The following is a 26,904-nucleotide window of genomic DNA, read 5'->3' on the forward strand; positions in this document are numbered from 1 at the left end:
GTGTGAAGTTGACTAGTGTGGCACATATTTGTCTTGCATCAGCCTAGTTAAGGATTCAGAAAAAGTCATGAAATTTCTTACTAGTGAAGACTAAATTAAAATCTGTCAGAAAGTGGACTGGCACTTGCGTCTTTAAGCATGCAGAGGTAGTGTGAATGTTGAAACTCGCACCTTCGAGTTTCGATTCGATCATTCAAGATGGTCGAATTGAAATTTTTTTTTTCTATTCAAAATGGCGGCCAAATTTTCAGTCGCACATGGTCGAGAGTGAGTGTAACTTCCAATTCATTGTCTAAGAGTGTGACTAGAAAATAATGTTTAATAACTCTCTGATCCGAAATAAAAGTCTTCTACTACCATTTGTTTTAGAAAGATTGTGCTCTGCAATAATACTTTGATATTTTTATGGGCCCTGATGCAACTGTTTTCATTGTCTGGTGGTTTTTTACACCTTTCAGTGCACTGTTGTTTTATAATCCCCTGCGGAAAAGGTTTACATATTTGTTCTCATGTTTTTCACATCTTTTAATAATCTCTGCTCATCTTTAGAAACAGTAGATATAGTTTTCACTGTACTCGCAGATACACAACGTAAAATGACATATCGGAATGACATCATATCGGAAAAAATCTTATCTAGTGTTTCCATATCCCTCTTGGATAGTTTTAATTTGTGTATTCAGTAGTACATTTTCTCTCTTAACATGTTCTTTTTCCTTGTCTCCTGCAGAAACATCTTAACGAGTTCAATAGTGTGCATTTTTATTCCTTGTTTAATAATGTGTTTGTTTACAGGTATGTTATGGTGTAATATTTTTATTTAACTTGTGTGTTCGACAGACTGAAAACTTTTAACTTACGATTATATTCAATATCAATCAATCAATCAATCAATCAATCAATACTGATCTGCATTTAGGGCAGTTGCCCAGGTGGCAGATTCCCTATCTGTTGTTTTCCTAGCCTTTTCCTAAATGATTTCAAAGAAATTGGAAATTTATTGAACATCTCCCTTGGTAAGTTATTCCAATCCCTAACTCCCCTTCCTATAAATGAATATTTGCCCCAGTTTGTCCTCTTGAATTCCAACTTTATCTTCATATTGTGATCTTTCCTACTTTAATAAACGCCACTCAAACTTATTCGTCTACTAATGTCATTCCACACCATCTCTCCGCTGACAGCTCGGAACGTACCACTTAGTTTAAGATATTACCAAAATTTATTAGGATCAACCTATTCAATACAATTGAATTTCCACAGTTAGGACTTACATCCTATTAAACTAAAATTTGAAGGGACATGTTTCGCCCTTTAAAAGGGCATCATCAGCCTTTTTACACTCATACTCAAAGATAAAAAATCAGGATTCTGATTGTCATGGTAAAAAAAATAAAAATGAGAATATAAGATTGGAATGAGTATTATACAATGTGAGAAATTGTTATGAGTTCTTAAATAATAATTTACAATTGAAACTTCATTTAAAATGTTTGCGAAGAAAAGGTTGAAGTTGGTATGATATTACACTAGTAATTTTAAAATTTTATAAAATGGACAAACTAGGCCTTAACCATATAACAACAAGATCGTCTACGGCTAAAGTTGCCGTATCAAAGTTCGAGTGAAATTCGGCTGGAAGCAACTTGATTTACATGTTGAAGAGAAGGTTAATGGACCTTAGTTGCCACGTAAGATGACGCTGAAAACTTTCTTGTTGAAAACTTGTAATATTAAACTGTAGTATGGTGCAATGTAGATTATAAAGTTGGATCCACCAATCCATTAATCTCGTTATTTACGAAGTGGGTTCGCGGTTTCTGTAATTTTGTTGAAGGAGTGATAAAGAGTTAATAATTGAATGTTGCCGTATAGATCTTTGCTAACTCGTATACTGATAGTTAAATGGGAACATTCTTACTTGTTGTTGGCTGTAGCTTTGAATATAGATTTAATCATCATCATCATCATCATCATCATTTCCCCTTATCGAGCTGTAGCCGGGTAGGGGCAAATATGGTTCCTCTCCACTTTCTTCGGTCTTTCCACCACTCCTCCTCCAACACTGTGTCCCAGTCCAGGTTTCTTTGTATAATGCTGCGTTGAATGGTATCCTTCCATCTGAATCGTGGTCGTCCGCGGCCTTTCCTTCCTTGGATTTGCATTTCCATCACCTTTTTTGGCATTCTTTCGTCGCTCATTCGCTTTATGTGCCCAAACCATCTTAGTCGGCTCTTCTCTATTCTATCATTCATTTTTTCCACTCCAATTTCTTCCCGGATTTTCTCATTCCTTATTTTGTCTCTTCTACTCTTCTGTATCATACTCCTCAAAAATTTCATTTCGGCCGCCTGTATTCGACTCTCATCCTTCTTTGTCATTGTCCAAGTTTCTGCTCCGTAAGTTGTTATGGGTACATCATACATCTTGTACATAGTATCCTTTGCTTCCATTAGCACATCTTTGTCCCATAACATATTTCTTACACTATGATAGAAACAACTTCCAGCTTGAATCCTTTTACTAATCTCAGCATCCAGTCGAGCATTCTCCATTAATTCACTCCCCAGGTATTTAAACATTTCCACTACTTCCAGGTGCTTGTCTGCAAGTCTAATCTGACCTTTCCCTTCTTTCTCCCCTCTAGTCATAACAAGAGTTTTACTCTTTTCTACACTTATTTTCAATCCACATTCTTCAATCTTCCCATTCACCACATTCAACTGTTCTTGAACCTTCCTGTCGTCTTCTCCCCAAATCACAATTTCATCTGCAAATAACATCATGTTCATTTCTCTTCCTCCATATGCTGGTTTTGCTGTTCTCATGATGTCATCCATGACTATTGTAAACAGGATTGGTGATAGAACACTTCCCTGTCTCAGCCCACTAGTTATTTTGAACCAACTTGTCCTGCCAACTTGTGTTTGCACGCAACTACAACATTCCTTATACAATACCATGATCATTTTTATTAATCCCTGTCCAATTCCTTTTTGCACCAGACTGTCCCAAACTTTCGTCCTAGGGACACTGTCATATGCCTTTTCAATATCAATGAATGTCATCACCATATCATTCCCGTACTCCCAATGCTTTTCCATTAGTTGTCTCATAATGAAAATGGGTTCTATTGTTGACCTTCCACTTCTGAAACCAAACTGATTTTCCTGTATCTTGCTTCTCAACCCTCAACCTTATTCTACTTTAAGTAATAATAATAATAACTTAAATGTTTCCACCTTTTCAATACAATATATTCACAAGATTACAAAATTATACGGTACTAGTTTCGACCCATCTAGGGGTCATCATCAGCCGTATTGGAGCAAAGATCATTTGTGTCTTAGGATTTCGCCACAAATGATCTTTGCTCCAATACGGCTGATGATGACCCCTAGATGGGTCGAAACTAGTACCGTATAATTTTGTAATCTTGTGAATATATTGTATTGAAAAGGTGGAAACATTTAAGTTATTATTATTATTACTTATATATTGTTCAATACGGACCAAAAACATGAAATTCATAACCATCAATTATTCTACTTTCCAGTATCCTTTCCATTATCTTAGCAACATGGGATATTAGAGTAATTCCCCTGTAGTTCTTCAAAACTTTCTTATCACCTTTCTTGAAAATTGGGATGATCATTCCTTTTTGCCAATCCTCAGGGACCTCCTTATTCTCCCAGACATTCCTGAGAACCCGATATGTCCACTGCAGGCCTACAGCTCCAGCTGCCTTTATCATCTCCACTGAAATTTCATCTATTCCAGCAGTTTTTCCATTCTTCATCTTTCTTACTGCCATTTCAATTTCATTCATTGTCATTTCTTTATCCATTTCTTCGTCAACTAATTGCCTTTCCTGGTCGTCCATTGAATGACTGTCATCCGTTCAGCAGCTTCTGAAAATATTCTCTCCATCTATTTCTTATTTCTTCTGGCTTTGTTAAAATTATGCCGCCTTCATCCTTCACAAATCTGGTGTTTACTTGATCTCTCTTTTTGTTTCTTAAGATACCATACAGTAATTTATTGCTGCCCTGCATATCATCTCTCAATGTCTGTGTAAATAAGGCCCAGCTTTTCCTCTTTTCTTCCTCCAATACTTTCTTGGCCAAATTCTTTGCCTCCACATATTTTCTTCTACTTTCTTCAGTCTTAGATGTTTTCCATGCTTTCTATGCCATTTTCTTTTCCTTCACTTGAATCTTTACCCTATCATTCCACCAGATTTACTATTGAAGGATATATGGTGAAGAAACTGTAATGAAAAGAGAATAAAAAGATATGAAGTTTAGAGGGGAAAAAAACGGTTAAATTAGGCGAAATGATATGTATTCAATTACTTACGTTCTCGATTTTTGTGGTATGAACTGGTTGTCTGTATGGTCTCGAAACGAATAAGATTTGAATGTTGTGTGTTGTATCTGTGTGGAACTGAGGGAGGGGGATGTGATGGAGGAAAGGAAATGAGCGGAGCATTGAGCTTGCGCACTATTGGCTGTTGAAGATGTGGAATTGAGGGAGAGGGGTGTAGTGGAGAGAAGGAGGTGGGCGGAGTGTTGAGCTTACGCACTGTTGGCTTCCCCTTAAAGGTAACTCCCTCCGTCCCCGCCCCTGCTAATCTTTATATTTATATTTATATTTATGTGAGGCTATAGGTTAAGAATATCGCTCTGCAGTGTTTTAATTTTATAGTTTATTTTGGTTCATGGTGTGGGTTACTGTAGTCACGTCCTAGTTCGTGAACCATGGGCAACGGCTGAGTGGCCTAGTAAGTGGTGCTGAGAGTCGGGATACCAGTTGCTATGGAATGGGAGTGGGCATCTCGGACATATTCTGAGTCCTGGCCCTCCTTGTGCTCAGGCGGGTAGGACTACACAATTCACCGGTGGTCCATAAACCGTTAGAGGAGGGATCCTCACTTGGACTATGTGCAAGTAGGGTAGCATCCTGCTTCATGAATTTACTGAGCTCAGAACATTTTAAGCAAGCCTCGGACCTATGGGAGTAACGGAGTCCCACTCCCATTTGACAGGCGAGAGACTCCTTGGAAACAACTTGGCGAATGAAATGCAATCCGATGGGGAGCTATCAATATTAATGGGGCTTATGGAAGAAAGGAAGTAGAACTGCCTGAGTCAGCAAAGAGGATGCGTCTGGATGTGTTAGGAGTAAGTGATATTCGGGTAAGGGGAGATAACGAGGAAGAGATAGGAGATTATAAAGTGTATTTGACGGGTGTTAGAAAGGGAAGGGCAGAGTCTGGGGTAGGGCTCTTTATCAGGAATACCATTGCACGCAACATAGTTTCTGTTAGGCACATAAACGAGAGAATGATGTGGGTAGATTTGTCAGTTGGAGGAATTAGGACTAGAATTATCTCCGTGTATTCACCATGTGAGGGTGCAGATTAGAATGAAGTTGGCAAGTTTTATGAAGCATTGAGTGACATCGTGGTCAGGGTCAACAGCAAGGACAGAATAGTGCTAATGGGCGATTTCAATGCGAGAGTTGGGAATAGAACTGAAGGATACGAAAGGGTGATTGGTAAATGAGGGGAAGATACGGAGGGTAATGGGAATGGGAAGCGTTTGCTGGAGGTCTGTGCTAGTATGGGTTTAGCAGTTACAAATACATTCTTCAAGCATAAGGCTATTCACTGCTACACATAGGAGGCTAGGGGTACCAGATCCATAATAGACTACCGTAGAACCTCGATAATTCGAAATTGGTTAATTCAAAATCCCGTCTAATTCGAAGAAGCTCTTGTTCCCGGAAACATGAGATACAGTTTTCCATGTTATTTAAATTGTTTAATTCGAAATACGGATAATTCGTAATTCGAAGTACAATGTCGGCCCCATTACCGAAATTCAGACTTTTAATTCGAAACTGCGTTTACATTTTAAAATAATAGTACTGTATTTCACGGCATAATCGTCGCCACCGCGTAATCGTCGCATCCTTTATTTTCAATACAAAAATCGGACTTTAAACCTTTAATTACATAATCGTCGCACGTCCAAATTTTGTTCACTAATCTGGTTAAAAGGTAAATGGAGCTGCAACGTAAGTTGCACATGAGTGCGCAATTTAAATACGTGTATGGTTTATGGGCAATTTGGCAACACAGTCACGTTTGCGACATGTTGCACAACGCATAAATAAATAATACCGGTATATGTACGACGCATGGCTTACCGGTAGACTATCGGCAGTTTGACAAAGTGGTCGCGAGACAGTGTACTATTTATTCACCACCTACATATTATGAGTTCCCATTTGAAATACGTAAGGCTGTAAGTTATCGCTTATCAGCAACGTCGCCAGGAAATATTGGCTAGGTAGGTTGAATGGACCTCGAACCAGTCCTCAGATACAGGTAAAATTCCCTGACCCGGCCGTGAATTGAACCCGAGGCCTCCGTGTAAGAGGCAAGCACGCTACCCCTACACCATGGGGCCGGCTCCTGTGTTATTGCGCACGAAGTGAAATCCAAGACGATAACGCAGATTTCCACGGAATTATTCAGCCGAATTATTTACGATGTCTGAGTTGTCATCGCTAGACTCTTATCTTACTACTACGTCATAAGTGTCCGGGCATGGGATGAAAACTTTTATCCAAGCAGTCAAGATAATTATTATCCAATGCTATTAAAGTTTTATTTTATAAACTCGTCAGTAATGTAATGTAAAATCATCAATAACTGGGAAGAAATATTAACCTAATTACCGTATGTTTAAAAGAAATTGAAAAAAATGAATGTTTGTTACTGACGTCTCGGAATACAGTCAACTATACAGTAGATCTACACCGCGCTAGCTAGAGCTCCGGTTTGCGAGCTTTGCGCAAGCGCAGTAGTGTGTCGCAACCAACGAGCTAAACTGATAAATTGTTGCATGCTTCCTTGCTGCCTAACAGTATTGGCTGCCCTGGAATGGACAGATCACAGATGCATTTATTTGTTTCAGATTTACATGATTACTGTAGACATGTGTGCGTGAGAATTTAAGTTTTTAATTTGTGTTTTGGGTGTTTGCAGAAATAATTTGTTTTAATAGTGAACAATTACGGAAAGTCATTTATATCGCAAAACATTAACGTGTGAAGCATTTATAAGCGATTATGGGTAAATATAGAAACTAATCTGCGGGCTTCAAGCTAAGCGTAATTGCCTTCGCTGAACAGCACGGGAACAGAGCTGCAGAAAGAAAATTTTCTGTGAGTGAAAAGTTGGTGCGTGACTGGCGGAAAGTAAAAAACAAGCTAAAAAGCACAAACCCTTCTAGACGCGCGTTTAGAGGTCCTAAAACAGGGAAGTTTCCTATAATTGACGAAGAAGTGTTTAGGTACGTCAGTGAAATACGTAACAATGGCTGCAGTGTATCATATGAAATGTTACAAATTAAGGGACAGGAGGTAGCACGCAAACACAACATACCGGTAACTCGGTTTAAGGCGACTCGTGGGTGGATTGAGGGGTTCATGCGACGACACAATCTGTCAGTGCTAAGGAGAACAACACTAAGCCAAAAGTTGCCTGCTGATTACACAGACAAGATTGTAAATTTTCACCGATTTGTCATACGTTTGCGGAAGGAAACTTCGTACTTGCTTTCTCAAATCGGTAATGCCGATCAGACTCCAATCTTTTTTTGATATGCCTCGCAACAGCACTATTGCGCTAAAAGGATCACGGAGTGTATTAATGAAAACCAGCGGTAGTGAGAAGTTGCGATGCACGGCAATGCTAGCCATTACAGCTGACGGGAGAAAGTTGCCGCCTTACATCATTTTCAGGAGGAAAACGATGCCTAAGAATATACAGTTTCCCCGTGGAATTCATGTACGAGTGCAACCAAAGGGTTGGATGGATGTAGAACTCATGCTGGACTGGGTTAAAACTGTGTGGAATAGAAGACCTGGTGCACTACTAAAACAACCAGCTCTGCTTGTTTTAGATAGTTTCCGAGGTCACCTCGTGAACGAAGCGAAGCAAATCTCACTACAAATAAGACACGACTGATAGTCATTCCTGGTGGCCTAACATCTGCTTTGCAGCCACTAGACGTATGTGTTAATAAACCCTTTAAGACCACTTACGTCGATTTTACAACGAGTGGATGATGAGCGGCGATCAGCAATTGACGCCCGCCGGAAATATCAGGCGTCCACCCTTGGACTTGTTATGCTCGTGGGTGAAGAAGAGTTGGGATCTTATACCACCTGAACTAGTCTCCAAGAGCTTCAAAAGGACTGGGATTTCGAATGCACTAGACGGTTCCGAAGATGACGCAGTGTGGCAGGGAGACGAAGAATCTGATACTGGTATTAACAGAGGCGCGGATGGCGCATCAGATAGCGAAACCTGCGATAGCGACACTGAAGATTTGGAATAAATTGCGTACCGGTAAGTCCGCATTTCACAACAAAGCGATAATTTTTTGCAAGTGTAATATTTTATCTTTAATACTCAAATTAATGACAAATTAACTTAATACGTTCATTTTTATTTTCAGGTTGGAAAAACGTTCGCCGATTTGTTGCGAAAAATTATGAATTTTGTTTTAGACTATTTTAATTATTTTGATGTATAAACGCGAGTATTACGTGCATCTTAAATTTGTATCAAATACAATTTAGTTATAAATACATTTTTTGAGTAATACAAATACTGGTATTAAATATTCATCGTATAATGGTCGCACCCTACAATTTTTTTCGAAAATTTTGGTATAAAAAGTGCGACGATTATGCCGTGAAATACGGTATGTTAGAGTAATTTCAACTCGAAATGTATCCGCTCCGCGTCACAATAGAACGCGCGTTCCGAAACGTGGAAGGATAGCTTTCCGCACTTAGACGCACTTCGGTGGGTCTACAGTGCGCTTCACGATTGCTAAGTTGAATGAAATCGGAATTCTTTTGTATTTAACCTTTTAAGGAACGCCGTAATATCACGCAACAGGCAGTGTGCGGAAAAACAGAATCCGCGAACACTGGCGATGCCGACAGTTGACGAAAAAGCGTAGCTCAGATAATAAATTCGTAGTCACCGAACAATATTGTCATTGCCGGTGAAACTGCATTGCTTTATTTTAATGCAAGCCCAAACGGTCTTATGGTTTTAAATGGGTCATAGTAGTACGTTGCAATGCACATTTGATGGAAGCGAGAAACTTTATCCCCTTGTCATAGGAAAGTTCGATAAACCACAATGTTTTAAGGACGTCGCTTACTTTCCATGCTAATACAAAGCATCTACAAATGGAAACAGTACAGAAATCCAAAAAATAATGCATTTGCACAGGGGGACCAGTATAATTTATCCTCGTCTTTGAAATTTATCCTCGTCTTTGAATTGTGTGATTTTTCCTTTCGTTGCGTGAGGTTATGTTTGTCAGTGATTTATCCAAGTGCATTATTTGAACGTTGTAAATGCACCTTGTTGGATACATTTCGGAAATATTTTTTCCATTGCATTAGAAAGGTTTAAACTGTGAATCGAGGTGATTGCATGTTTTAATGGGTCTTAGAATACTTTGTGACGCCGCAAATGACTACATTTCTGAAGTACGAGAGAAGTGCCATGCCGGGAAATCGTACAAGGATAGAGTCATAGAAAAGTTCGTTTTTAAGGGTATCAGGTACTTCCTTTGTAAATACAAGGCATCTAAAATGCGTAAAGTATAGTAATCCAATTAATAAAGCACTTGCACATGAGAGCCAGCATAGATTTCTCCTCGTCTTTGAATCGTGCTTTTTTTTCCTTCTTTCTTTCGTTGCGTGAGGTTATGTTTGCTAGTGAGATATCCGAGTGCATTACTTGAATACTGTAAATGCACCTTCTTGGATACATTTTGGAAATAGTTCTTTTTTCATGGCATTTGAAGGGTATAAACTGTAAATCAATGTTAACTGCATGCAGTAACGGGCCATAGAATATTTTGTAACGCGATAAGGGTTGGTACTTCTGAATTGCGAATTGGCGGTTAATTCGAAATCATGTAATTCGAAGTCCGATTTTTGAGTCTCAGTGACTTCGAATTAACGAGGTTTTACTGTATATCTTAACCGACTTTGAATTCAGGAAATCTGTTAGGAATGTACGAGTTTTCCGGATATTTTCCGATGATACAGACCACTATCTGATCTGTAGTGAACTAAGTATCTCTAGGCCTAGGATAGAGAAAGTGAAATCTGTCTGCAAACGGATAAGGGTAGAAAATCTCCAGGACGAGGAAATTAGAAGTACATGGATATGATCAGTGAGAAGTTTCGAACAGTAGACAGTAAGCAGGTTCAGGATATAGAAAGTGAATGGGTGGCATACAGGGATGCTATAGTAGAAACAGCAAGGGAATGCCTAGGAACAACTGTGTGTAAAGATGGAAAAAGGCGAACATCTTGGTGGAAAGATGAAGTGAGAGCAGCTTGTAAGCGTATAAAGAAGGCTTATCAGAAGTGGCTCCAAACAAGGGCCGAAGTAGGCAGGGATTTGTGCGTAGATGAAAGTAACAGAGCGAAACAAATAGTTGTTGAATCCAAAAAGAAGTTGTGGGAAGATTTTGGTAATAACCTGGAAAGGTCAAGCAGCAAGGAAACCTTTCTGGACAGTAATAAAGAAACTTAGGAAGGGAGGGAAAAAGGAAATGAACAGTGTTTTGAGTAATTCAGGTGAACTCATAATAGATCCCAGGGAATCACTGGAGAGGTGGAAGGAATATTTTGAACATCTTCTCAATGTAAAAGGAAATCATCCTGGTGGTGCTGCGAACAGCCAAGCTCATGGGGAGGAGGAAAATGATGTTGGTGAAATTATGCTTGAGGAAGTGGAAAGGATGGTAAATAAACTCCATTGTCATAAAGCAGCAGGAATAGATGAAATTAGACCTGAAATGGTGAAGTATAGTGGGAAGGCAGGGATGAAATGGCTTCATAGAGTAGTAGGATTAGCATGGAGTGTTGGTAAAGTACCTTCAGATTGGACAAAAGCAGTAATTGCACCCATCTATAAGCTAGGGAACAGGAAGGATTGCAACAACTATCGAGGTATCTCGTTGATTAGTATACCAGGCAAAGTATTCATTGGCATCTTGGAAGGGAGGGTGCAATCAGTCGTTAAGAGGAAGTTTGATGGAAACCATTGTGGTTTCAGATCACAGAGAGGCTGTCAGGATCAGATTTTCAGTATGCGCCAGGTAATTGAAAAATGCTATGAGAGGAATAGGCAGTTATGTTTCGTAGATCTAGAGAAAGCATATGACAGGGTAGCGAGGGAAAAGATGTTCGCTATACTGGGGGACTATGGAATTAAAGGTAGATTATTAAAATCAATCAAAGGCATTTATATTGACAATTGGGCTTCAGTGAGAATTGATGGTAGAATGAGTTCTTGGTTCAGAGTCCTTACAGGGGTTAGACAAGGCTGTAACTTTCACCATTGTTGTTCGTAATTTACATGGATCATCTGCTGAAAGGTATAAAATGGCAGGGAGGGATTCAGTTAGGTGGAAATGTAGTAAGCAGTCTGGCCTATGCTGACGACTTGGTCCTAATGGCAGGTTGTGCTGAAACTTGGAACTTGAGAATAGGTACAATCGGTATGGTATGAAAATTAGCCTCTCGAAGACTAATTTGATGTCAGTAGGTAAGAAATTTAACAGAATTGAATGTCAGATTGGTGATACGAAGCTAGAACCGGTGGATAATTTCAAGTATTTAGGTTGTGTGTTCTCCCAGAATGGTAATATAGTAAGTGAGATTGAATCAAGGTGTAATAAAGCTAATGCAGTGAGCTCGCAGTTGCCATCAACAGTATTCTGTAAGAAGGAAGTCAGCTCCCAGATGAAACTATCTTTACATCGGTCTGTTTTCAGACCAACTTTGCTTTACGGGAGCGAAATCTTATTCATAAGTTAGAAGTAACAGACATGAAGGTAGCAAGAATGTTTGCTAGTACAAACAGGTGGGAACAATGGCAGGAGGGCACTCGGAATGAGGAGATAAAGGCTAATTTAGGAATGAACTCGATGGATGAAGCTGTACGCATAAACCGGCTTCGGTGGTGGGGTCATGTGAGGCAAATGGAGGAGGGTAGGTTACCTAGAGGAATAATGGGCTCTGTTATGGAGGGTAAGAGAAGTAGAGGTAGACCAATACGATGATGGTTAGACTCGGTTTCTAACGATTTAAAGATAAGAGGTATAGATCTAAATGAGGTACAACACTAGTTGCAAATCGAGGATTGTGGCGACGGTTAGTAAATTCACAGAGGCTTGCAGACTGAACGCTGAAAGGCATAACAGGCTATAATGATAATGTAAGTGTATGTATCTATGTATGTATGTCAAAAACATGGGTAACATTAGATATATTTTTATATAGTCAGACTTACGGCTTATTTGAATTCGGTGTATTTTAAAATTCAAATCCAATTTATGCATTTTACCATTTTAGGTAGAAATATATTGTGAAATAACACAGCTGAGATTTTTCACATCGAATTTCATACCATAGGCAATGGAACAGGGTTATTCCATGAAAACTGAATATGAAAATAATTGTATGGGCATTATTTGCTGTTTAAAAATCTACATTTTTTGAACTGAGTTTCATGAACGTGACAGTAAATGTTTTGTTATTGTAGGATGTTAGCTTACTCGTTATCTTTCTTGTAGGTACTGAATTGGTGGTACAGAAATAATTTACATTTGTAGTATATTGTATTGGTAATTGGTTGGTTGTTTTCTGTCTGTGTGTATGATGTGAATGTTCCAATTGACTAGCATACCTGCCAACTCTTCTGATTTGCCCGGAAACTTTCCGTTTTTTAACTAGTCTTCCAATTTTCCAAATTATTTTTAATTCTTCCTATTTTTGACCAATATAACCTCCAGTACAGTCAATACTCTTCTCCTAGGATAAAGTATAAATTCCTATGTGTTTGTGTAATTTACCCAACCTCGTTTTCAAGCTTTTTATTTGATGCTTTATTTTGCGAGTGTATTGTCTGTCGCCTTCGTGTATCGTGTTTCCTGCTCGCTACAGCAGCATGTGTGCTTTACGGCTGGGGATTCGGTATGGCAATTATCCTACAAGCAAGAGAGGCTTAGTGAGCGCTAGCGGCTCAGTTAATCAGGACGAAAGAATGAGTTTATTATTCTGTGGTTTGCGCACTATTAACATCGTTTCTGTGCGTAATTTTGTTGGAATTGTATGCTACGTGTTTTTTCTAGCGGTTCTGTGCTTTTCCCCGTGTCAAAGTCGTATGTTAATAATGTATGAGACATACTGATCTGTTTTGTATGTGCTAGTTTCGTGTATTTCACTGCATTTTTGTTTATTCTTCGTAATTTTAATGAGTTGAATGTATTTGAGGGAGTTGTGTCGGTGATACTTTCTGGTATTTTCTCTTCACGTTATGGCCAAAAAAAATAACAAACGTTATCTCCAAGTGTTCAAAGATACCTATAAAATTAAATTTCCGTTCATTTTACAGTCTAATAAAGGAAACTATTATGCGAATCACCTCGGGAGATAATTTTTATTTTGAGTTATCGAAATTTTGAGATATAGAGAATACCGATTTTGAGCATGTATAGCACATAATTGATTCATATGTATATACGGGCTTTTACTGAATACATTATGTTTAACGGTACTGGTACTTAAAAATGTACAAAGAAATTCTATTTTATGGCATCACTTTAATTATAACACTTATTATAATAACTTTTTAGAAGACAGGATACAGTACATACAGTAGTGAAATACGAAACATAGCTCCATTAACACGTTTGGAAAAAATCCGTTAGTCTCTTCTGTTTGTTGTGGTTAACCTTTCCTCCCTTGCTGTTGAAACTTTTCGTCAATACGACGCAGCGAAGTTTCGTAAATCGAGCTTGTCATCCGCAACTTCCGGACTTCCTTTCGTACGTGACAGGTAATTAATTGACACCCGAGAAATGGCGAGTCTTTGCCGACTTTCCGATCAATAGAAGTTCGAGTTTTTTGGTTCCCGTCATATTAGTTTCCAGCTTTGGTGGAACCCTTTCTTTACTTGTTAACTGTTCCTAACAAACCGCAAATGCCGTATTGCACAGTTAATGTTGCACAAAATTTGAGTTACAGAGTATTTTTTGCTTCAAGGGAGGAAATCTTTGCTTCGAAAAATCGAGAAATTTGTATAACCGAATTTCGAGAATAGAGAAGGAAATACACGTGAAGAATAGGACAAACGGCCGGAAAATCTAAGTTAGTTAGAGATACTGAAAATTGAGTAATGGAGGTTCGAGGGATCGAGGTTCAACTGTATTATTATTCGTTTGTATATGTCGTAAATGAGAGTGATTAGGTACATTTTCTTGTAACCATTTTAATGTTTTTTTTTTAGTTTTGTTTTTTTAGTTTAAGATTTTGAATTTAATGATCAAATCACATTGTAACTGTAGGTATGCATGCCTTTTATCTTGTCCTTTTTTCACTTAGACCGTGCCGCAATATATGTGATGAAATCTGAGAATTAAAAAATCTTCCTATATTTGATTTCTAAAAGTTGGCAGCTATGGACTAGAAAATGGATAGAAATCGCAAGAATATGTCTCAAAAGTGTTAGCCTGTATTCACAGAAATGAACGGATATACGCGAGGAAGAGAACATTACGAGGAAGGATATGCATTGTACGTCAGATCTAACTAATATTTATGAATAATTTTTGGTTTTATAAGGTGTTAACTGTTTTTTAAGTAATTTAAACGAGTGTGTTATTCAAGTGGAGTGGATACGTATCGCCTCCAAGTTCCACCCAAAGCGTGACATCATCAGAGTTATAGTATGGCCTGTTTATCACGAAGGCAGTGCTCTACCTAAGATCAGTCCTGATGCGTGAGTTGGCTCACGCACACGGCTGGAATTAACCAACTAAAGTTAAAATCCGATTGTGACTCCTTGAACTGAACGCCAACACGTGCTAACCATTTAGCCATAGAGCCGGACATGCTCAAACTATACATCATGGTATCAGAATATTGCAATCATGATATACCCGATGAAAATAAAAACCGCGACTTTTATGCCGTTTCGTTTCACTTTTCGTTACATCTCGTAGTAATTGAAACACCTTCATGGTCAATTCTCTTATTGGAAATTAATGATATACACGGATATTATGGTGATAATGTGTATTTTGGTGAAGATGCCTTAGACCCTTCGCGAACGATAGGTTAGAGATCCCACTTGGTGTGGCTCGAACAATGTCACAGAAGTTAGAGACCGAGTGTCCGTACTGTTCCATGAGTTCATCTAGGACGTAGGTTTTGTGTGCCGGCTTGTGCAGTTTGATAAGCTCATAAAGCTCGTGTTTGTACATCGTCTCACGGTGTGGAATGTTCCTTTTCACTAGCCAGAGATCATCGACACTTTACGTGAGCTGGAGGTTGGAGCACGATCTACTTCCTTGTTGTGATATGACGCGTAGTCAATCACGAGAACACTGCGAGGTGGAAGTTATCTTTCATATCTTTCATTCTCTTAAAAAAAAAAAAAGTCACTATTCATGTCATCGTGGTAGTCGCCACTCTTGCTGCCAGACTTCCAGATTAGCAGACAGTTCTCGATGAAACCCATTTCACCGCCAGCATGTACAACTATCCTCCGCCCGATACTGGGCATTTTTTTAATGAACAAACCTTTTGTATTTTATGTCATGTTTTTCCATTAGGATGTGCTTGTTAGTGTTAGTTTCTTTCTGATGATATCCTAATGATTGAAGAATTCGCTTGACACTAGTATTGGATCCTTTGAACTTTAAGTCTTGACCTAACTTTGCACGAATTTTTGAAACTGTCGGTAAACATTTTTCATCTAAATAAAAATTGCTAACAATACGACATACGCCACCTTCGTCAAAGTCGTCCAATCCAGTAATATTCTTTGTGCGCATTCTGTTTTTGTTTGGTGTTTCAAACAGACTATCCATAGGTTTTCCTAATTATTTCGTTTTTCGCTCTTAATCCGTACCAAAGAACTTTCTGACACTCCAACAGCTGCTGCTACTCTTTCCTGCACTTTTTACAATCTATCACGAACTTCTCTTCCATTGCCTCCCTTTCCATCAAGTCTATAACGTTCAAGATTGCTGCACGAGTCTGACTTTTTAGCACCTTATGATGCAGGCTACTTATAACGCCTTCCATACTGTCGCAGACAGGCCTAATGTACACCACCACTAACTACAGTTACTATTCAACGGGAAATTAGAAAGCAGAGCGCGGCAGCTGAGTGTAAACTTATGCACTGATCTGTCCTTGTAGCAGGAGCTCTGTTAGGAGGGGATACGCTACGCGAGATAGTCCAAAGTGAGCATGCGCTCCCAGATGTCTTCCTAGCTGGCCCGATCTCTACTGAGTACAATATACATGCAATGCAAAGTACAAATGGTTACAGTTTTACATTTAGGACTAAATAAACAATGGATAAAATATTATGGAGTGATGTAATGCATTCCAGGCGGTATAGTCTAGTATGGTACATTGGTGTTGTATAATAAAAGTTGGTGAGTGAGAGTAAAAAATCTTGATGTATATGATGATTAAATAAAATTAATGTCCACACTTCTATTAATATCAGTGAAGATATAAGTTAAGGTCCAGTATAATGTATAGTTGGCAAGGCCATCTGATATTTGTTTTTAGCCAGTAGTATACCTGAAGTTGGGTGGTTGAATGAGGTTGAAATTTAAATTAAAGTTTCTCAGCTCAGTATAGATAGTAAAGCCTAAAAAGAAAGAAAAACTTAGTAAAGCGGTTTGCTTGAAATAGGTGTGAAGCAAATTCGTGGCCGCATATGACAGAATATGGGACTTGCCTTATTCATTGTACTTGTTGTGTGTTGTGAGAAGAAGTGTGGACTGAGCATGGATGGACGTGAGTGAGTTGGGTGTGTGGTAGAGGGGAGCTGGGAGACGCAGGAGAAGGTTGGGGATGTGGGTTCAAGGGGGGAAGGGGAGGGGAAGTGGTGGGAAGGCGAGGTTTAAGGTGGGTCGGGGGATGGGGTGGTGGTGGTGTGCAGCATAGGAGAGTGTTGTGCAGAGCATAAAAGATCGATTTCTTATTCGTGGATTTAATGCTTCTAAAGACTTCGATTAAGAAGTCGAAAAGGATGTTAGGTTTTTCTGATATTTCATTGAGGTTTAGATTGGGATTGAAAAATTGGTCTAAATGAATAAAACTGTAACTTGAGTGTTACTGGGCTAGTTGGCCATGCGGTTAGGAGCGTGCAGCTGTGAGCTCGCATCCAGGAGATGTCGGCAGCCCTGAAGATGGTTTTCCGTGGTTTCCCATTTTCACACCAGGCAAATGCTGGAGCTGTACCTTAATTAAGGCCACGGCTGCTTCCTTCCCATTCCTAGGCCTTTGCAGTCCCATCATCGCCATATGACCTATCTATGTGTGTTGTGTGTCGGTGCGACGTAAAGCAACTATCAACAAATTAATTTTTAAAACCACCTAATCGATACTTTATTTTTTGCGTTGAGCAAAATTAATAATACATTAGCACATACAGGACATGTTTCGACCACTTTGCAAAAAATAAAGAAATTAATTTGTTGATTGTACTCATCGATACGGTCATGAGGTGAACAGCTTGCAAGCAAAGCAACTAAAAAATTTAAAAAAAGTTACCTGGATGTGTGAGTACTGGTGGTCGCCGATGTTCTGCTTTGCATATTGTATGTGTGCCGTCTTGGTGGAGGGAAGTGGTCTTGCAAAGGCGGGGCTATTGGCTTGCGGGTTGCGCGTGATGGGGAGTTGCTTGTGTCTGGTGGAGAAGAGAGACGTGATGTGTTTATCGGCCTGATGGGAGTGTTTATTGTTTTTGTTTTTGAAACCTTAGGCAAAATATTATCTTGTAGATTTAACTGATGGAATAGAATTGGTAATTGTTCATAAAGGAGACTTTTTAATGTCTATGGGATTGTTTAAGTTTTGATTTACATTGTATTTCTGATTTTTTAAAATATAAATTGTTTAGAATTCGGTCATGAGCCTGCCTTTATAAATTTTTTTTAAAAATCTGGTTATCGCGTTCAATTGTAGTCTCTCATATGATTACTCATAGCCGGAAATTTGTTATCTTTTTGAGTGTATCTAGTTAAAAAAGCTTCTCCCAGTTTGCCTAACATAAGAATAATTGCACTAAGTACATTTAAGTCTATAAATGCCCAAACCAGAATATTTATTGTTGATAGAATTGAGTTATGATTGAAAATCAAATTTCGGTTTGAGTTCCAAGTCTTGAAAGCAATTTGATTTTCGTTTTTTTTATGGGATTGGTGACTTGATATATGGTACGGTCAGCATAAGCGAAGGTTGCGTATTTAAATTGTTAGTTTTGTAACCGTACGTATGTACGATCCCCGAGTTTTTAGGTTAGGAAATTTTCGTATATAGTTTGTTAGGTTAAAATCATGTAATTTTGTTTATTTACCATGTAAAAACGTAATATTATAAGAAGAATGTATAGTTAGGGAATATTGCATATGTTCATCATTATATTTTGTATAAATTTCCGTTTGGGTAAGAGTCTGTAAATATGGCCTAGCCGTAAGGATTGTGCAACTGGGAAAACTGCGACTATATCGGGAAGGACGGTTGAAGTCAGTTGGATGTGTTGCAACAGGTGGCTTGAAAACACGGGGTACGGCAGGTTGTATCGGTTGAAGAATTGGAGTGAATCAATGTGGACATACATGAGTGGACGATCTATGTCACATCATATACTCGATAGCCAATGCAAGGGCTTTGTTTTGAGCGAGGTATGGGTTGACAGAGTGACGCGGGAAGAAGTGCCGGTGTGAGCGTTGCTACCAGTAAACTTTTCAGGACGCGATAACCACGTGTAGCAAGCATATATAAGTGTGTACGCGTGTGCGGCGAGTCATTCTGATTCTGATTCTGATTCTCATTGTGTTTCTGACTCTGATGCTGATACTGTGTGTTTCTCATTTGTACTGGTCTGCGGGAGCGACGTATTTGCGCAGTTTGCTATACGATCTGCTATTGTTTGGAGTATCTGTTACGGAGTGAACATGGTATAATCTCAACGACTTACCGGCTTTGCAGTGGACTTTCTGTAAAAGAAAGTGTTTGTTTGGAACTTGTCACCCGAGTATGCAGCTTCAGTTGGTGGAGAATTTTGCTGTTTGCTTGCCTCCGGACATGTAACACTGTCTGTCCAGCCAGCAATTGTAAAGAAATTCAAGACGACGAAGAAGTGTAAATAAGGTTAGGGATGCTGTTAGTAAAGAAGGTTGCATCCATATGTAGAGAAATAGTCGTCGTACTTTTCTCTACCAGATTAGGATTCACGGTAACAGTGGAGTGCGAAGAGGCTCTTACCTGGAGGTATGTTAAAAGTATAATGATGTTCGATTTTTAGTGATGATTTTAATGATTTGTAATTTGCCTTTGTAGACGGCAAACGAATAAATCTCGTGAAGAGATGATTTTGTTGGGTAGTATTGTGTATATTAGCTCTATGTAAACAGCAAGCACTAAGTGGGTTGCATAAGTGTTTATTTTTGTTGGTGTTTGTCACATATTAGTTCTTATTCTGGGAGTAAAGTCATAGAATCAAACTTTAAGTGAGTCTTTTGTCAGTGGAGTGAGACTGAACCTGGCATGTTACCCAAATTTAATTTCAGGGGTTATATAGCAACAGGTAAGGTTACAAAGCAAGTCTGGAGCCTCGTCAGCCTGATGACCGTCGCCTTGGGAGAGGGAGTGGCTCGTTGCTCTACATAATTAAATATTCCTGCAAGTGTTTTGCAGGTGGCGCCCATTATCCTTGTTATTTACACTTATTTGAGTCAACGTTTATCTGTTCAGTATTTCAATAGTTTGCAGTAGTTACAGTTTTTATGGGAGAAAGATTAGTGACTGACTTCAATTTCACTTTATTGATTATTTTGTTAATCATTATTGGATTGTATCCATTGAAGCGTGCAATTTCCTTTACGATGTTAAATTCCTTCTGTAGATTACCTATCGAAAGGAGAATTTCAATGCTCTATAAACCAAGGTGTAAAATGATGCCTGCTTTTATGTGATTGTGGATGCAACAAACTATGTTTTATGGTTGTAGGGGTAAAGGAAGGTTTTTTTGAAAATTTGAAAATCAAGTTTGTCTGATACTCTTGTGATTGTGATATCTAGAAAGTTAATTGAATTGTTGTTTTGATCTTCCTTAGTAAATTTGATGCAACTATCTAAATTGTTTAAGTATGTTAGGATGTTATCGCTATTGTTGCAGTCGCTATCAATTATTGCCAATGTACCATCAACATAGCGAAGCCAAAGACACAGGCCGTTAATATTATTAGTTATGCTCAAGGTTATCCATGTATATGTTGGCGAGTATCCCTGTTATAGGGTCACCCATAGCTACACCTTCCTGTTTGTAAATATTGTTATTAAATGTAAAATAGTTGTTGCACAAAACAAAACTTAGTAAATTTATGAATTCCTCAATTTCTACTGAACTTAATGTACTATGGCTAGACAGATTATTTTTTATAATTTCAAAACGTTTTGACCGGTTTGAATACATATTAGTAATGTCGAAGGAAACCATTTTGTGATGAGGTTGCAGATTCAATTTTTATAAGGTTTCACGGAGATCAATTGAGTTTTTGATTAGGTAATCATTGTGGACTTTATAGTGTTTTTTAATAAATTTATGAAGAAATTGTGATGTTTTATAAGTCGGACTATTTCTGCTGTTGATAATAGGACGAATAGGGACATCTTTTTTATGTATGTTTGGCAGAGGTAATTTGGGATTCATATTGATGAGTTTCTGATATTCTTGTTCATTAAATGAAAGGGTTGAATTTTTAGGAAGGGTTTTTAAACTTACAAGTAACTAATCTCATTTTGTTCTGTATTGAAGTAAAATTATTTCTTGAATAAAATTACTGTGTCCACCTATTCAATACAATTATATTTTGTAGTGATTACAAACTCCATGAAATATAAACACTAGTTACGGACATGTTTCGCCCTAGTTTTGGGCATCTTCAGCCTAATACTAATCTTAAGGTAAAATCTTAACTCTATTAACATTGGAACCTACAGTAATACTAAACTTAAATGAATATCAAATACTACATGCAATGGTTTTATGCTTATTACATATTTACATAGTTTACAATATGTACATTAACTAAATGCCAGAATTTGTGAACAAGGGAGCAATAAAATATTTTATTTTACAATGACTAGAATACGTCTGAGACGTCTGGATGAAAGTTATGCAAATATGTACGTAAATGCCAGAATTTGTGAACAAGGGAGCAATAAAATATTTTATTTTACAATGACTAGAGTACGTCTGAGACGTCTGGATGAAAGTTATGCAAATGTGTACGTATTGGCTAGAGGTTGATCACAGCATGAATTGTAGTGTCTCCAACTGTTTGACTAGAGATTGATCACAACGTGAATTGGGGCTTCTCCAACTTATGGATGAACATTAGGTTGAAGGTTTTACAGCTTGTTCATTCAAAGGTGGTCGTGGTCATTATCATAAGTATATTGTTGCAAAACTGGAACCGTGGTTTAAAAAAAAAAATGTCATAAACATATCAGATGTAAGGCTTTCCAGGCGTTTGCTCTATTAACCAGCGTTTCATCTTAGGTCTGACACTAGACTCATCAGAGTGGGATGTGTCAGACCCTACCCACTGACGCTGGGGTGTATGCAGGTGAACTTATCAGAAGCCCTTATAAGAGGCACAGTCTGATAACTGCATATGTCAGACCTAAGACGAAACGCTGGTTAATAGAGCAAACGCCTGAAAAGCCTTACATCTGATATGTTTTTGACTTTTTTTTTACATGCTCTGTTGGTGAAAAATATTTAATTCCCTCCATGGGAATTTAGAATTTTCCACTGTGGTTAAAGTCGATCGTGTTGGATTTCATTGTTCCTTTAGAAAGAAGCATGGTTGGACGGTAATGTTTAATAGCTTAAAGCATGTATGTTGGAAACATTGTTGGTATTGTTCATTGGTGCTCATCTGATAATTTTTTTTTAATATTGTGCCATTCTTGTTGATTAACATTCCCATTGGTGCATTGTTCAACCTTGGGAGGAATTATGAGATGTCTGTAACTGAATAAGAGAAAAAAGGAATTTAGAATGTGACTGTAGAGCCCAATATAATCATAATTGTAAAGTGAAAGTGTTTATCGCATAAAAGTGGACGAAATTACTTATCTTGTCAAAGTTAGCTGGAAACATCTGTTCCGGTTGCGTCTGAAGGACTAACCTTACTACTCGTAGTGAAGTATTGGTGTCGTAACGGAGGGGTGGAGCGTAGAGGGGAAGCGAGAGTGAGTTTCAATTTGTGCGCGTATGTTGTTGCTGGAGAGGTGTTACTCAAATTGGATCGGGCGATCCCAGCATTAGGCGTGGCAATTGGAGCGCATGCGTGCTGTAATTTAAATAAACTGGGGACTTTATTCTGATTTACGGCCTGGATTAACCTCGGAGTTGCCTCATATAAAGGATTTTTGTTGTCAATGACGTCGTTAAGATTATTATTGGCGTGTTGCATTGATGATGTGGCATTCTAATGTTAGCTTGTTGATCAAAAAGAGAACGGGCTGTGGGACAGTTGTGTTGTCACGTTGTCGGGTGTATATAACAAGTTAGAATTAACCAGATTTAAAATGTAAGAAACAAGATGGGGAGAGGGTGACCTAAAAACTGTAAGTGTTGCTGTGTTAACGCTTACCTTTTGCCCACTTGAATGTTACCTTGATGTGTGAGCACTGGTGGTCACCGATGTTCTGCTTCACATATTGTATGTGTGTCGTCTTGGTGGAGGGGAGTGGTCTTGCGAAGGTGGGGCTATTGGCTTGCGGGTTACACATGTGGGGGAGTTGCTTGCATGGAATAGGTTTGGTGCGCGGTGCACGCGCACACACGGGGGGGGGGTGAAACATATCCCATGTTCATAGTTTAATGAGGAAAGAACCTAAATCTTATGATTGATTGTATTGAATGGGTGGAAAATAACACACTATAAATTCCACGCATTTTAAAAGGAGTTACTTTCAATACGGATTAAAAAGCAATGAATTTTATAACTTGCAGTAAGTGGTATTTTCCGAGCTGTCAGTGGAGGGATGGCGTGGAATGACATCAGTAGACTAATAAGTTGGAGTGGTGTCTTTGAAAGTAGAAAAGATCACAATGTGAAGATAAACCTGGAATTCAAGAGGACAAATTGGGCCAAATATTTGTTTATAGGAAGGAGAGTTAGGGATTGGAATAATTTACCAAGGGAGATATTCAATAAATTTCCAGTTTCTTTGCAATCATTTAAGAAAAGGCTAGGAAAGCAACAAATATGGAATCTGCCACCTGGGCAACTGCCCTAAATGCAGATCAGTAGTGATTGTGATGGAAATTTTTGATGCAGTTCTGCACCTTAATTTTCCCATGACTCATGATTCACCATTTGTGTATGGTGCACAGCTTTCCTCTAGTCAACTGCACTTAACATTCTGTACAACTTGGGCTAATAGGTTTTTCCTCTTCTTTTCAGGAATTATGATGGTGTTTTTTGCAGCATTGTAACCCTTAATCTAGCTCCTTTCTCCTCTTTTCTTTCTCAAAATACTCATGCACAGTTCCTTGGGCAGGCTTCTCAGGGAAGTTCCTTGCTCCAAACCCCTCGATTTCTTGGCACTTGCCTTTCTTAAACAAAAAAAAAAAGAAAAAAACAACACACACACGCACACACACTCTCTCTCTCTCTCTCTCTCTCTCACATATTTGATTATGTTGCATTGGAACCTAGTAGTGCCTTATATTCTTATATTTAGAAATAATACTGACCTGAGCAATTTAGATGGATCAGTTCTTTCGAGTTATTTTAGATTAGCTGGTGCAGTTTTGGTTGAATTAGCTCCTAAGCACAGTTTGATTCATGTCTTGTATACATGCTCTCTTGTATATTATGTTCTGTGTCAAAGAAACTAGCTAGTGTTAATTAACTATATAGGTCACTATGTGATAATTGAAAATGACTACTTCTTATTGATAATGATGTCATTTTCTTTATTAGTGGAACTCCCAGACTAACACATATGTATTGCAAGCTACAGTAAAGGACATCACCACACATGATTCAAGCTTTGTCCAGTTCAAGATGTTGAGTGATGTGTTCCCACCAAAGTCCATCTGTTTCCTGTTGGCGCATCCACACTATGGATCCATGGGAGAGGTATGCTTCATTATTTTTTAATATTCCAGTCACATCAGCCACATACATCAGGAAGGAAGTACTGTGCTAGATATAATTTTTTGTAAGATTTAAATATTGTGTTTATAAGTATAATATTGTATTATAATTTCTTCCTCCTAAATGATTATGATGCTGGTGTTTGTTGCTAAGTTGACTGAAAAGTTGTATCCTATGTCTTGTTCTTTATTTATCAGAGTAATAACTAAACAAAAAATATTGTATACTGATAAATCAGTAACAACTGTCTGTTCATTTGATTTCCACCAAATGAAGTTTAAAAAAAAATATTTGTTTCAAACATACCTAGGGCAGATGAAAGCAAAGATTGATTCATGCCTATCCATCTATTCCACCATTCCAAAGAGACCAAAAATATTTTTAAGAAATGTGTTGTTTAGGCTGCTGCCATTCACTCTTGGTTATAATAAGGAAACATGATAACATGATATAATTTTTTTTAAATATTTCCCTTAGTATATGATTTACAAAGCAATCTTATGGAAAGAAAACAGTTTTAAATTTAATTTTCAGTAATTTTTGTTCTGTGTAAAATTTTAATACAGTTTAGTTTTGTTTCCAAGCACTTACGGACAGTATTGAACAGAGCAGACTTCACTAGCCTGTGGTATCTCCACCTTACTTCATTCAACACAGCTGTCTTCCCTTTACCACATTGGAGACGCTGTCCATAGCATGTTATTTCATTGCTGCTAATGGAGCTTGGAGAATTTACGATTGCATGTTTTCACTGTAGCTAAAAATAGTAGCAGCTGTTTCAGTGAGCTGTGACTTCACCAAAATACTATTGAATACTTCTATAAGCATAAAATCAAATCAAATCAAAATCAAAATCTCTTTTATTTGCAAATGAGGTGTCTACCTGGGTGGCAAATGGTACACTAAAATACATTATTGCCAAGCACTAAATATTAAATTAACTAGAGAAGAAAATTTTCCTATAATACAATATTATACACTTTATGCTAACAATTTTTTCTATTAAACACACAGCTCATTCTTAAGAAATGTATATTGTTTACAAAATTCTACTTATAATATCTCCTGTACTACTTACAAATATAGTCAACTGATATACAGTATGTGAAATTACTTCAAAAGATACTATACAACTGGTATAAGATTAAACTTTACATTGCATTTTTTTTTTTTTTTTTTTTTTTTTAACCCATTCTGGAACCTAAGTAGCATAACGACCTGCTGCTTCTTAACCAGAGCCCCTTTTGTCACCACTTTTCAGAGTTCCTGAAGGGCCTTCACAGCTACCATAGCAGTCCCAGGGCCCTTGAAGTCCCCACTGTACTTCACCCCTACAGGCAGTCCCCTACTTTGGCTGTCCAAACTCCTTAGACCAGGGGATAGAATTAATTTATTCACACACATTTTTTTTATTTACAATAACCTGCACTGGTCGAATGCCCTCTAACACTTCATTTATTTTCTCTGTTGCTGTTTATTCTCTTCTTGAATATCTGTACATATTTTGGAAAAGGATCAAACACTACCCCTGGTAAACTGTTCCACTCCTTCACACCCTTCCCAATGAATGAAAATTTACCCGAATCGCTTCTGCTAAAATTCCTTTTAATTTTATATTTGTGTTCTGTCCTGCCGATATAATTATTTTCCAACTGAAGCCTCTCATGGATATCTCCCCATGTCTCTTCTCCTGTATAGGCTCTATATAATCCTGTAAGTCTAGTTTTCTCCCTTCTCTTACTTAAAGTTTCCCACCCAAGTTCCTTTAACATTTCTGATACACTACTCTTTCTCCTGAAATCCCCTGTTACAAATCTTCCTGCTTTCCTCTGCACATTATCTATTTCTTTTATTAGGTATTCTTGGTGAGGATCCCAAACACTGTTTGCATATTCCAATAATGGACGAACCATAGTTAAGTAACTTTTTTCTTTTAATTCTTTATTGCATCCTTTAAGTAGCCTCATTATGACATGTAACAATCTCTATGCTTTCCCAACAATGTCATAAACATGATCCTTCCAGTGTAAATTACTTTCAAATCTCACACCTAAGTATTTGCACTTGCCGTCTTTTGGGATAACTACCTCATCCAATGTATATTCAAATTCAGTTCTAAAGCTCCTGTTTGTAAACGTTGTAACAGTTGATTTGCCTCTATTAACCTTCATATTATTTTCTTCAACCCATTGTTGGATACTTTCAAGGTCCCTTTGTAATTCTGAACAATCCTCAATGTTATTTATTTCCCTATAAACAATTATGTCATCTGCAAACAATCTTATTTTTGATGTTATATTGTTCCCTAAATCTTTTGCGTATATTAAGAAAAGTAACGCACCGATTATACTACCCTGTGCAATTCCCTTCCAAACTTTCTCTTCCTGCGATACATTATTTCCTACTTTGACTTTCTGAACCCTTGAATTTAGAAATGTTTTTATCCAACGTGTAACACTTACGTCCAATCCTATTCCCTCCAATTTCTTTCATAATATTCCATGTTCCACTCTATCAAAGGCTTTGGAAAGATCTATGGCTATGCAATCTAACTGACCTCCTGAATCCAATT

The 26,904-nt window shown here is 38.0% G+C and overlaps 1 protein-coding gene across 1 annotated transcript in view; it reads left to right on the plus strand.

Annotated features, from left to right (window-relative positions):
• The window catches only part of pcm (pacman), a 668,873-nt gene that overhangs the window by 263,772 nt on the left and 378,197 nt on the right, over positions 1 to 26,904 (plus strand). The window contains exon 18 of the mRNA XM_067150369.2: positions 24,156 to 24,314. Coding sequence (XP_067006470.2) covers positions 24,156 to 24,314 — 159 coding nt within the window. The remainder of the gene's footprint in view (positions 1 to 24,155; positions 24,315 to 26,904) is intronic.

This window comes from Anabrus simplex, chromosome 6 (assembly GCF_040414725.1).
Source record: "Anabrus simplex isolate iqAnaSimp1 chromosome 6, ASM4041472v1, whole genome shotgun sequence".
Lineage (NCBI taxonomy): Eukaryota > Metazoa > Arthropoda > Insecta > Orthoptera > Tettigoniidae > Anabrus > Anabrus simplex.